At 36.8% G+C, this 13408-nt stretch overlaps 1 protein-coding gene across 10 annotated transcripts in view; it reads left to right on the top strand.

Annotated features, from left to right (window-relative positions):
- Window positions 1-13408, top strand: part of FRMPD4 (FERM and PDZ domain containing 4) — a 309339-nt gene that overhangs the window by 280288 nt on the left and 15643 nt on the right. For all 10 annotated transcript variants that reach the window (XM_048066738.2, XM_048066736.2, XM_048066740.2 and 7 more), the window contains 4 exons: window positions 6090-6194; window positions 7387-7494; window positions 10621-10752; window positions 12907-13026. In XM_048066738.2, the coding sequence (XP_047922695.1) occupies window positions 6090-6194; window positions 7387-7494; window positions 10621-10752; window positions 12907-13026 (465 nt within the window). The remainder of the gene's footprint in view (window positions 1-6089; window positions 6195-7386; window positions 7495-10620; window positions 10753-12906; window positions 13027-13408) is intronic.

Below are 13408 nucleotides of genomic sequence, written 5' to 3'. Positions count from 1 at the left end.
TGGATTACAGGAGTGCTGTTTCTTAATTGTTTTTATTTGCGCTATTTAGAGTGTTTTGTTTTCATGCTTTCAAGTAACCATTCTTTATGATTGCAGGTGAAAGTAGAAGTAATTTAGATTTATAGTACTCTGTAGCTCACTTAGTTCTTTTTGAAAGCTTTTGCAGATCATTTTTGCTTAAGTGCATTCAGTTTTGTTTAATGCTTAAACTCTTTAAAATTTAATTTAATTATGACCAAACCAAGACATTAGACTATCTTGTTCCTTCCAACAATCTACAAATCTCTCCTATGTTAATGTCACTGCTGCTCATAAGAAGGTGGCTGAACAGATGAAGCAGTTGAAGCAGTTTAAAGTTTAGATTTTTGAAATTATGACATTTGATTATCATTTCTGACAATTTTATTCTGTAAGAGGACTGTTCTGATTGGTGGTTTATTAAGTTTTAAGCATTACTCAAAACAAATAACTTGCCTGTTTTGTTATCTCTTCAGATTTTATACCTACAGATAATCTGATAGGTTGCTTTCATGATTAATCTCTTAAATTTCTTGGATACAGTCCAGGCACAACTGAAGTCTATGACAACTTTACTGTGCATAAGTTCTGGAATGAGAAAAGGATAAGATTTGGGGATTTTTTTTTGTTTTACCTTTGTTTGAAAGAGATGCTTTTTTTTATAACATAGTTACATGTCTGAGACAAAATGTTTACAGAAAAAATGTCAATAACACTTATTTCTGACTTGTAATGATTGTGGCAACATTGTATTGAGTCTCACAGTACTTTTCATGCTGCTTTGCCATATGGAGTCGCGTAATAGGAACAACTACCATATCTACTATCGTTGCTGCAAAGAAGGGTATAAAAGAGAAACAGGTCTGTCCCAAAGACTTCAAAATCTAAAGTGAGAAAGAATACCAAGGTGTAGTTTTAGGAAGCATTTAGAAGACAGATGTGAGCATGTTGAACAGGACAGTACTTGACTACTTGAAGTTGTGAAGACAGTGTAAAAATGATGACTCTCTTTTTTAATGTTCACATAATAGCATTTTTCACAGTCATCCTTAATACCTTAGCTAGTGTATATCTTCCATATGAGCTTTTTTAGTATAGTCAGATCCATACATATCTTTAACTCTACACTCAAAGGATCATGGTGTGGCTACTGACAACCACTATCACTGTGTTGACTCCTATATGTACAGGCCACTGATACTAGTACTGATACATGGCCACTTCCCAACAGCTTTGTTGTTTGAACTAGACTCTTCTCATGTGAGAACTGTGCTGCACAACCTTTTCATCTTTCATGTTTTTGTAGCATAAATCCCAGTGAGCACTATTGCTTCTGTCCTTTCTTCCAGAAGGCCTCTTCTATGGCTATATGAATTTTTATGGAGTGTAGTTGTACAAAATATGCAGTCTGTTTAGCAGTGAAGACTATGAGAAAATTCTGTGTGAACTTCCATGTTGTTTCAGCAAAATGAAAGCCCCTTCCCCCCTCAGTCTGTCCACCCCTTTCTCTTTCTAGTTCTTTCTTCCTGTTTTTCTCCCCCACAGTTGCCATTAGGTCTCTTTTACCTCTTCATTAGGCCTTTCTACCATCTCTGGTGCATTATCAAGCACTTTGTCTTTTTTTAATGCTTGGGTTTGTATGGTGTGAAGGCTTCTTTCATTCCCAAAGGTCTTTCTCCTTGAAGAATTGTAGGGCAGTATCCAAAAAGGCCAATGGAGGGAATTTCTCATAGGATCTCCACATTTTGTAAATGCAGAAATAGGTGGTTCAGGCCCATCTAGTCGTGAAATGAGTTTTGATGTCTACATGTTCACAAAGCCTGAATCAGATCTGTGGTTTTACCCATGGTATTTGGGACAGAGAAAACCAGGCTGTCATTTAATGTTGATGTAGCTGGTTGAATTTTTGCAATGACTAGATTAAAGTAAGATTTGGCTGATCTCTACATTGCAGCTATATGTTACAACTGTATGAGACTAAAGATCAGATGGTGATTATCATCAAACAATAGTAAAATGTAAATAATGCAAATGGTAAAATATGATTGTCCCTGATAGATCACATTGTTTAGGGATAACAACAACAACATTTTTTTTAAGAAAGAACCCAAATCTGACCATTATTTCAGCAATTGAATTTGTGCCTAGAGTTTAAGAAAGAAATACTCCTGATGGTGATCTGTCAGTGGCCTGTGGTGATAACAAATTACTACATAGTAAAACTTCTCAACATTATTACATACATGTCCCTATCTGCTCTTCTACAATACTCTTGTGAGCAAGTGTTGTTGTTTCAGCCTTCCTCACAGCTATGAATGGTGGTTTTTAGTTTGCCTTTGGGCATTATGTACTGTTCCACTTAATGAATTTAATACTTCCTCTTATTCACATATTATTTGCTTGCTAATGTTTGTTTCACATAATTGCCTTTAGAGATGGACCAAAAAGTCAACACATTTTTGCAGTCATGCAATTTTTCCCCATTTCCTAAGAAATACAGTATTTCATATTAAACTAGTGACTAATTTTAGGTAACAAGCTTAAAATTGATTGTGTATGTAGTCTGCGGCTATTTAAAACTACCTTATTTCTGATTTGAATGTCTGATTTGACACTCATTGTCAAGAAGCAGGTTTTCCCTTCACCTTTAGGACTGCCCCATGCAGCTGCCTTGTTGATTTCTTTATGGTAGCTCAGTACTACACTATCTCCTTCTAAGTGCTCCATCCTTCTATTTCCTGAGCACGAGTAAAGGTTTCATTGTTGCAGCACCTTTACCAGCAAGAGCACTCAAAGGGGCTTTTTCAGCAAATAAAGACTATTTCACCTGGAATCTTCCCCAAATCACAGTTTACCTGCGAAAGTGAACAAAATACTAGACATTCTTATTTTCATTGAAAAACAGTTTCCCTCAAAATGAAGGGTGTTGTTGCAAACAGCTCTCCAAAAATGACCTGCTATAATGCTGCTGTCAAATATAAGATCTAATTTTGAATTCTGAAAAATAAAAAAATAAAAATAAAAGAAAGGAGTTCTTTAAAAAGCCTTCCAGAAAGTCTGCTCTTGTTATAGTAATTTCTCATGTTTTGACCCTGCTGATGGGATACCCATACATTGTTCTCCCCAGTAAGCAGCATTTAAAGGAGGCTCTCAGTCTTCACTGTCATTTCCTGAAAGCAAACCTCTATGCAGTGCTTCGTCTCTCGTTAGCAGTTTCTCTAAAGAGTGTTGAAATGATCAGCTGAATTTTTGCTGAGCTCTGTGTAAACAAGTAAAAATTATTGAAATTTGTGATAAATTTGAACTTTTTACAGGAAACGCTGCTTAGGTTACATATTGTGAAGTTTGTCTTTTTTTTGAAGTATTTTGACTCCTTGTTAAAATGTGTCCCCTCATTTTGCAAAAGTCACTCTAATTAAGCTGTTTTTGTCTGTGACAATGCAAATACTTTACTTGCAGTGATAAATGTTCTGCATTAGTGTAAACACCTCCTGCTTAAGGTCATTAACTGAGGATAATGGCTTCCATTTGGCTAAAAGACAGTATCAGAAACAAATGAACATGGCACTGTGAGAATCATTAATTGATAGCATTCTTCACCAACAAATCCAAAGGCATTAAAATATAATAGAGCAGCACACTATTTTGCTGATGTTTTGTTAGACAAGCAAGTTTCAATAATCAAAAGGAAATGTTTTCCTAGGTATTTGTCTCACTTTTTAGAAATGCTTCCTTTCTCAAAGAGAAAATGTCAAATGCCAAGTTGATGCAGAGACAATGAGATTGTGTAATTAAATGCAAAAGATGTAATACTACACAAACCTCTAACTAACACAGAATGTCCCCCACACTCCCCTAAGTACTTGGCACAGCTGTTTGAGCTTTTCTTACACTCCCTGCTTCACAATCCAAAGGTTTTTAGCAAGCAACCAGCTTTCAAGCTTACCCAGAAAGGGCCTGAGTCCCAGCCCCTTTTCCGTGTGAAGAAGGAAGTAGGAGCATAATTGAGAAGGGAGAAAAGCTGCACATTTCATACCCAGCCACGATGCGCTCCCCTGGCTGTGCAACAGTGTACATTAAACCTCATGGCCTGGAATGCACGTGTGTTTAAACCTTTTGGTCCTTTTGGGCTATCACAATTTTGCAATAATATAAGTGTCTGGGCACCCCGCAAGTGAGGTTGTAGAGGAAAGGATGACAACACCATGTACTGGTTTGCCATATTTGCTCTATGGGAATAAACCTGCCAGAATCTGGAAGAAAATTTGTCAGTCTGCCTGTAAAGAGAAGCCAGGCTAGTGACTCATCTGCAATAAGAGTGAACAGCTGTAAAAACCCCCTTCCAGCAAGACCAGCAAGTGAAAGCCACTCATTTTTCCCTTGCCCTTGCAAGGGAGAGCCAGTCAGCCCACTCCGATAGCCGTACTGTCCCATGACAGCGGGAATGGATAGGGTGCAGTCCATTACTTTGATGTCATATAGAATATACCCCTTACACACTGAAAGGGACTGTATGGGAGGGAGGGAAATCAGACAAGGCGTGTGTACAATTATATTAATCATGGTATTACTGTATACTGTGTCTTTCTAGGAATTCATCTTTAAAGTACAATATGTATGCACTCTACTTCAGCATTTGTGTTGTCCCTTCTTGTTGAAGAAGTGTATTGTGTGTTTTTTTTGGCCCGCCATCCTGAAGCATTAGCTTTTTTAAACTTTTTTAACTTTTTTTTTTTCTCCTGTTGGTGTTTCTAATCTTCTGGCGTCCTGCATTTTTAGCACTGGTTTTGGAAACTGAACTTGGTTTGATATTGGGGTTGAATTTTCTGTCGTTTACTCTTGCTGGATAAAAACATGTATGGTCATAGTTATTAAAGAAGAGGTAAGTAAAAATGAACAGTAAAAATGAAGAACTGTTCATTTTATTCCTGGTTCTGTTTTGCACTCCAGGAATTATTGGATAGCTCTGATATTTCATGGGAGAATGTAGCATCTTTCATTGCTTGTTCAATGGCTGATACTGAGCCTATGGTAGTAGCTAACATCAGTGGCATACAGAAATAAGCTAAAGACTTCTTCCTGACAGTTTCTAGACAAACGGCTTCTTCATAACAACAACAACAAAACTTTTTCAGCAGTTTCAGCAGAGATAAGGGATGAGAAGAGCAAGGGGGCCTTGAACTACTCCATCACTCCTGCAGATTGCTAGTCAAGTCAAAATTTGAATGATGGTGACAAGACTTTCTATGTTTACAAGAACTGCTGTCATGTTCCGTTGATAATAGGAAGTTATTCCAGGATCATCACCACTAATGCCTGCACTAGTTTTTCATAGTTAGTATTGAGTTAGTATTTCCAGTATCCAGAACTAATAAGGCCACTCCTCAGAAGTTCAGAAAAAGATTTTGAAATACCTAGTTCATATCTTACTGAAACAAATACACCAAAACCTGGTGCCAAGGAACCCAGTGATTTTCAGCCAAGCTAGAATTTCTTCCGTTGCCCATTATGATGGTAATGGAGTTGGGCAATGCCAGAAGGCCTGTATTCATAACTGACCTGAGAATAAAACTGCTTTGATTCTATTGCTGAAAACAAAAATCCTTTTTACTGTAAATATACAAAAAATGGCTCTGCTAGCCCAGTTGTTAGTCAAACTCCTCCATGCGGAGAGGTTTTTTTTTCCAAGGGCTGAACACTTGGATCTCAGGTGATTCCAATGTAGTAAATTAAAGTCAGGTCAAAGAAGAAAGTTAGTTTGGTTCACAGCAATCATCATGAGAGCACTACACGGAATTTGAATGTGCACTGAGAGCCCTTCTCATCTCTCCAGTCTGACTGTGGGATAACTTTCAGAACATGAAGTATATCACGGACTCCTTGTATGTATGTACATATGTATTATCTCAAGAAGCATTACGGTTCAACTGCATTTCCATTCTTCAGTGAACAGTCTGCAAAGTGTTGCTGTATGCATGGAGTTCCCAATGTATCAAAAATGTGAAAAAATGAAAAAGATAGGTTTTAACTTGAAAGTGTGTGATATATTTTGTCATCATTTTCCCTTCCAGTCTCCTAAATCAGCTTTTATTAGTGCTGCAAAAAAGGCAAGATTGAAGTCCAATCCTGTCAAAGTGCGCTTCTCAGAAGAAGTAATAATCAATGGCCAGGTGTCGGTGAGTGTTCAACTATTTATGTTCAGGAAGGACTGAGCATTTCATCCAAAGGTATGCCACAAGGCTGGAAAGTGGTAGGAACATGGTAGGAACAGGAGTGAAAGGCTTGTGAAGGGAATGGTTTTTCTGTTTCTGAAGTTTCAGGGAGGTCTGTTTTCAAAGTCCATGGTGCCCATAATATTGTGAAAAAAATATCCCTTCTTAAAATAAAATTAAAATGATAGTGAAGGCATTTTGTGGTGATGGCACATATATGTCTTTCTTTATAGTCCTTATAATGCTTGCTTTTTTTTGTTTTTGTTTTTTTCCCAGGGCAATTTTATAACAGGAAAACCATAAACTCAAGGAAAGTAGCATGTCAGGAAAACACGTTAACACTATTCAGGAAAACAGATCAACACTACCTTACAAACCTCTTTAAAATTTGTTTTACCTACCTGAACTTGTTTCCGGCCCTCAGGCAGTCAGCCTCCCTTTGAGAGGCACTGAACTCCTCCCCAGACATGAACTCCTGGCTCATTTTCATAATTTAACTGAACATCATTCCCCACTGATGTCTTTATCCAACTTTCTTCCAAACTGAAAATGATACTGCATTTTTTCAAAAGCAGTTTTTACTTAAAAAAAAAGAAAAAAAAGCCTTTTCCGTTCCTTTTTCCTGTTTATTTTACTATCCTTCTTATGAGTTGTCATGATTAAGTAGCAGTATTATATGTTACTCTTCTTAAATGATGACAGGTATAGCCACTTACAACATCTATAAAGAGAATGCAAAACATCTTTTTTTTATAATTTTTTCTAATGAATCTGCAGTTCCTGTTTTGTAAAGGCACTAAATAGCTCACTGTGTTCAGAGAAACAGTAATGTATTTTTCTGTTTTGTTGAAAATATTTCGACATCAGAGGTAGCATTTATTGTCAGAGAAACAGTACTTAGGAAAAGATAATATTCCAAGTCAGGCATAAAATGTAAGTGAACAATTATTTTTTTCCAGGAATGAGACCTATAAAGTACAGCTGTAACAAGTATGACTACACACTTGCAGGACATTGCTAATTCTGCTATTAGTTTAAGCCAATAAACTCATCTTCAGTTGTTACCTTTACATCTGAATTATGTCCTTTTTTATAGAACAGCAGTTTGATTTCCTTTCTTACTTGTTGTAATATGATTCACTAATTTGCTTGGCAGGAAACAGTTAAGGACAATTCACTTCTTTTCATGCCAAATGTTCTGAAGGTGTATCTGGAAAATGGACAAACCAAATCTTTCCGTTTTGACTGCAGCACTTCAATAAAGGTAGGTTAGATGTACCTTGGCATGCAATGCCAAGAACGCTGCTTAAACAAGACCTTCAGTAAATATAATTTACTTTGAATGCTTTAAGAACAAAATTGCTGGTGTATTTAATTGGGGCTGGATTAAGAAATAATGAGGTTTTGGTCCATTTTTCTACTGTTAAAAATGTGTTGCATTGTCAGTGAAGAAAAAGTAGAAGTGATCATTTTAATGTGACTAGAACCCAATTAAAATTACATGGACCTACAGTTTTGATACACTGCCAAAAAGGAGTATGATTTGTCAGCAAAAGTCAGATTAAGATGTTGGTTGCTAATTGAATATCATCTAGCTTGTCATCCAGTGAACTTGGGATGGGATTTTGTAGGGTTATGTTGGTGATATACTGCTCGTCTCAGTGTAATGTCCTCTATACTTTCCATAACACTTTTCATACAGAGAAAGAAAGTGGTGAAGCCCTTGCATGCAATCAAGGCTGCTGGGGAGTGTCTGTGACACTCTTTCATGTAGGTTCCTAAACCAGTCATCGCTCTCTGTGAGTGCCTTGGAGTAGCGTAGTAAGCAGCAAGATTAGCACTGTTGGGCATGATACTATTCTCTCAAGAATTTTGTTTGGGTGAGCTAGTTTTAACCCAGATCGGTTACCAAATCTAGGTCACTGCATGGTAGCGTGCATCTTGTGAGACTGAGACAAGGGAGATGTTTGGGTGGGAATGAGCAGCAAAGGCTGGGAATGCAATTTTCAGCTGCAGTGCCAACTTTTTCTGGCTTTTAAGGATTATAAAGCTATGCACGTTTGAGGAAAGGCTGCTTTTCTTCTCACTGTGATTGATTAAACAGTATGCCTAATCAATTGGAACTGCAAGGAAAGCAATTTACTAAGGTCAACACAGGGACATTTATTCCGGTCAGCAGGTGAAAGGGCAAAATGGATATTGAGGTTACATGTAAGAGTGGGCTGCAAGTTTGTTTATAGTTCATGTCTATCCCTAAGGTGTAGTTGAAATCCAAGGAATGGATAACAGCCTCCACTGTACAGCTGTGAGATACTGACATTCTTCAGCCCATTTCAGAATTTGGTTGGGTGAAGAATTAGGAGACATGCTTCATGTAGATACTGAGGTTTCTGTACCTTCTAAGGCCCACAAGCCTACTTTCCAGTATTTTATTCTATGAGCATAAAACCAACCAACCTGTTCCAGGATATTTTGCCTCTGAAGAACAGTCTTTGGCCATCACATTACATGGGTTTTTGGTAGTTCTGTCATGGCTGTGTCACGTACTGCAAGACCACATACCTAACCTGCACTCATTTGCAAAGATACCCGCATGGGCTCAGCGATTAGCTGTAATGATGTTGTGAGCCTACTTTGACCTTAGTCATTCTGCCTGTTTGTAGGAATAATTTTCTTTTCATTTAATTCAGGCAATTATATCTTCCATAACCTGTACAGCTATATATTACACGTTCTTGCAAGAATGTGTGTGCATATTGCTAATTATGGATGGGTGGTTGTGGGTTCTGCTGCTTTTCTTAAATTGAGGTGAAGGAGACATGCCCCACTTGAGTAAAGGCAAACACATTTTTTCCTGCCCCTAGTAGTCCAGTAACTCACCACTTAACAATGCAGGTGCAACTGGTGGCTCACCAGCAGTCCTCACTTTCCTTATTGCTGGCAGGCAACACCTGGGCTGATTCTAGGTTATAAGATAAGACTAGACAGGTTAGCAAAAAATCAGTCTGGTAATTCAGTGCCTATGTGCTTTACCATCATATTTTAAAGACAGCTTGCAGCAGACAGTGCCATTATAGTGCCTTATTACCTGCTTTTACAATATTACTTTCAATATTATGTTTCTTCCTGTTACTGTTATGTCCCTTGTCTTTGAGCATAGTTTAGGAGTGTAAATAAAAGTAGATTTAATGTATAAGCAATAAATTCCCCATTAGTCAAAACAATGTAATATTAACCTCCATTATTTAGAGTGGTTACTTGCAATGCATTAATACTGTCTTTTATTCTTTACAGCATACAGAATTGGCCCCATCCTCCTACATACATTTTTCATCCTTCCACCAATTTGGTGTTGATTTTCCATAAACACACTGTAATTGATCAATTAATCTTCCTAAATTATGTTAAAACACTTGGATTACAATTCATCATGATCTCCTTAGTGAGTCCTATCCATCTGGATGCTTATGTATATCTAAAAATCTTGTAAATGAATAAAAATGCTTTAATCTTTTCACAAAGATAATGTGAAACTATTTTTAAGTGATGGGTTATTGTATATTTCTTTTTGTTACTACAGTCAGTAAAGCAAGAAATACCTTGCCAGAAGATAATACTAGGTATATTTATAAAGCATTATATGAAAGTAAAGTACAGATTGGTTGAATGTTTTTTTGAGATTTGTTTAGTTGTTATTTTAGAAACAGTTGTTCTCAAGCTGATTACCCTTAGACATAAACCAATGTGAAAAAATATTTTTAAAATCTTTAGAAATGGGTTTTATACTATAAATGTAAAGGATCCCCAAATTTAGAGCTGCTGCTTGGCACAGGTATCATCATTGTTGACTTTCCTCTTAGTGTTTTAAACTCAAGTATGTTCATTAAACACAAGTATCTATAAGTGAACTTCAAAGAAAAAAAAATGGCCATTCATTTAATTTTTATGTTGAACTTAAAATTCTTTTTGTATCTTTGGTGGACCTGACCCAAAAATAAGTAAAGAGAAGAGTAGCAAGACCCTCTCTCATTTTCGCATGGAAGGGTTTTATTTGCAGAGAGACTGAGAGAGATAATTTAAGGGCCACACAAGTATAATTTGCATGCTAAGCTGCATAGAAAGATATCCATTCACAGTACGTATGTATTTTTCACATGCATGTCTGATACCATCTCAGAGATGTTTGAATATAAAGGCACTGATTTTTCCCATGTGAATGTGTGTGTTGTCCTGTATACTTTTACAGAACATGCATGAAACACAACCATCCTCCCCTTTAACCACTGGGCTTCCACCCTGCGCTGTGCACGTGCAGCATGCGTGGCAGCGAAGAACTCGGTCCCAAGCTTTCATAAATTAAAGCACATTTTATAAATCCTTTGTTAATTAGGATGTCATCTTAACACTGCAAGAAAAGCTTTCCATCAAGTGTATTGAACACTTTTCACTGATGCTGGAGCAGAGGGTTGAAGGATCTGGAACAAAACTCCTTTTGCTACATGAACAGGAGACTCTAACTCAGGTTTGTGTAATTATATGTGAAAACAAATATTAATGAGACTGGTTAATCAGTAAACTGTCCATCCTTCTAATTAGTCAAGTGAATTAACTGCAAGATTTATAGTTTGATACAGTCTATCAAATAGTAGCAGTATTTAGATGTGGTTGTAAAAATCAAGTTCTCACAGAATAATTGTTCTTCTGTTGGACAGACATCACATTTTATTGCTTCACTGGGCCATTAAGAAGTATTTTAAAGTTCATTATAAATCAGACTTAAAGCTAGAAAATATTTATCAAATCCATTTTTCATATCATATGTGGTGCAGTTAATGAATGTTCTCAACAGCTGGGAAATCCATCGTAACAGTTCAGAGAATTTTTTTTTGACAGTCTGTCAAAATTCCTTTTAAAAATACATTTTGATTTTTGATTCCCATCTGATTATACAGATCTGTATCTGGATAACAGGAAATGATACTCTTTCTGATGAAGCCAAGTTTGGCTTGTTTATGCAGTGATACATTATCTCACTTCTATGATGATGAATTGTGACCCAGAAAATGCTGTTAGGACTTTCTTTGTTAGATCAGGGAGGCAAATCAGGCTGCTGACAAGCCAGTTCTGACTAGAGGTGAGTTTGTTTCACAATTCCCAGCAGACAACCCTGATTTTAGGTGCTTATCCTTTTTGCCAAGCTGTTTAGCCAGAAATTTTCCATGCTATTTCTGTGTTTCAGGAGAATATTTGTGGTTTTGTGGTGTTTTTTCTTTTTTTTTTTTTTTTTTACATTTTACCTAAATTTTCAAAGAAGTATAAATATATTTTTAAATGAGAAGGGGAACAGTAATTTAATACAAATGCCAGAATTCCCTTGCTCATGTAACTCAAGTCTGAGTAGTGATATGAAGGAAATAAGTTTACTCAATAGCGGTCTTTCTAGTATTTTCCAACTTTTAAGCATTTGACTTTGCCATGTTAATGTTCCTATTGCATGGGTGCAAGCTTCCCAATGAATGCACAATATCCAGGAATATTCAGTGCTGGCTCTCCTGGCCTAGCTGTCTCTCTTTGAAGTAATTGATAAAATTCCCATTGAAATCAGAGGGATCAGAACAAACCAACACAGAGAGCTTTTGAAAATCCCATCTTGAGCTTTTATTTATACATACAGAGTATGCCTAGATACTTAGGAACGGGGTCAAAGAGAATGTGAGAAAAATGTACATTCTGAAAATTGTTAGTTCAAGACAGAGACTCCACTGGAGATTTTTGTAAGTATAATCTTATCAATTCAAGATGTTGATTATAAAGTACACTAACTCTCTAATTACATTAGCCTAATTGAATAAACTACATAAACTACATTAATTTCTTCTTTGAAGTTCCTGTAAAATCAGCAATTCTTTAATTTGCTATTATAACATTGCTGCTGACCATGACTTACAATAGTTATTGGATTGTTACTCTTTCATCCAATTATTTATTCACTCTGTGTCGGTCCCTTGTGAAAATACCCAGATTACTGTGTTATGTTCTTAGCGAAGTGTTTTGCTGACCAACAAGCAAAGAAGTCTTTTTGATCTTTTAAAGTATTGGGAGAAGTCTATCTTGGTCAGAAGTCTAGGGGTAGGTGTCTTAATCCAGAACAAACCAGGAAAACTGAAAAGACACAATTTCTGGCAAATCGTCTAATTTATTGAAGCAATGAAGGGAAAGTGAGAATAATAGCTGCCAAGCTGTACTTCATCGGTATTCTCAATCAAACTAAGAAGTAAAATGTGACCTCTCCCCAGAAGCCTTACCACCCTTCTAGCTTATAAGTCTTTTGGTCCTGCGGAAGTACAACTCACTTTGTATTTCACTTGAGTGGTTTCCATTAAGGTCTGTTTTTTCTGTCCTTTCTCTCTCGGTTTGAATGAATGAATTCCTCTGCTTTGAGAATGAGTTATATTGGGCAGTCATGCCTATGTAAGTCTAGAATTCTTTCCAGAAGACTATATATATGATGTTCTTATGTGCAATATGTACTAAGGAGCCCACAGAAAAGCACTTTGTTAGAAAGAATTACTTCCCTTGTTACCATGCGTCTCTGGAGCAGGATCAATGCCTGAGACAACGGACTCTTGCACAAACAGGATTGCTATGCTCTGATATAATTATTGCACTATCCTAGGTGACCCAGAGACCAAGCTCACATAAGATGAGATGTCTTTTCAGGATTAGCTTTGTCCCAAAGGATCCCATTGATCTTTTAAGAAGAGATCCAGTTGCGTTTGAATATCTCTATGTACAGGTAAGTGAAAGCATGGCCATTGTTAGCAAAATGGAGAATAAAAAGCTGGTTGCATTCAGTATATACACAGATAGAAAAGTATGGCCACAGTAAGTCCTGGGTTTTATTTCTGCTGCATAAAGCCAGTGCACTTGGGGAATGTGCAAATCTTCATCATCTGCAAAGTTCCCTTCCTTCGTAAGTCCTGCCAAATAGTGAGGCTTTGATGCCTTTCCAAAATATATTTGGCTTTACAAAACAGTGAAGCCAAAATAATGGTTTATACTTAATTCTGGTACTATAATATCAGGCAGAAATGATGTCTGTAAAGGGACTTCCAGTAAAATGGATGAGAAAACTGATGTGAGAACAATGTGATTCTCCTCCTGGGCATCCCACCAGG

This window comes from Anser cygnoides, chromosome 1, assembly GCF_040182565.1.
Source record: "Anser cygnoides isolate HZ-2024a breed goose chromosome 1, Taihu_goose_T2T_genome, whole genome shotgun sequence".
Taxonomy (NCBI): domain Eukaryota; kingdom Metazoa; phylum Chordata; class Aves; order Anseriformes; family Anatidae; genus Anser; species Anser cygnoides.
Note: the sequence above shows the minus strand (reverse complement) of the source record. Positions and strands in the feature narration are given on the sequence as shown.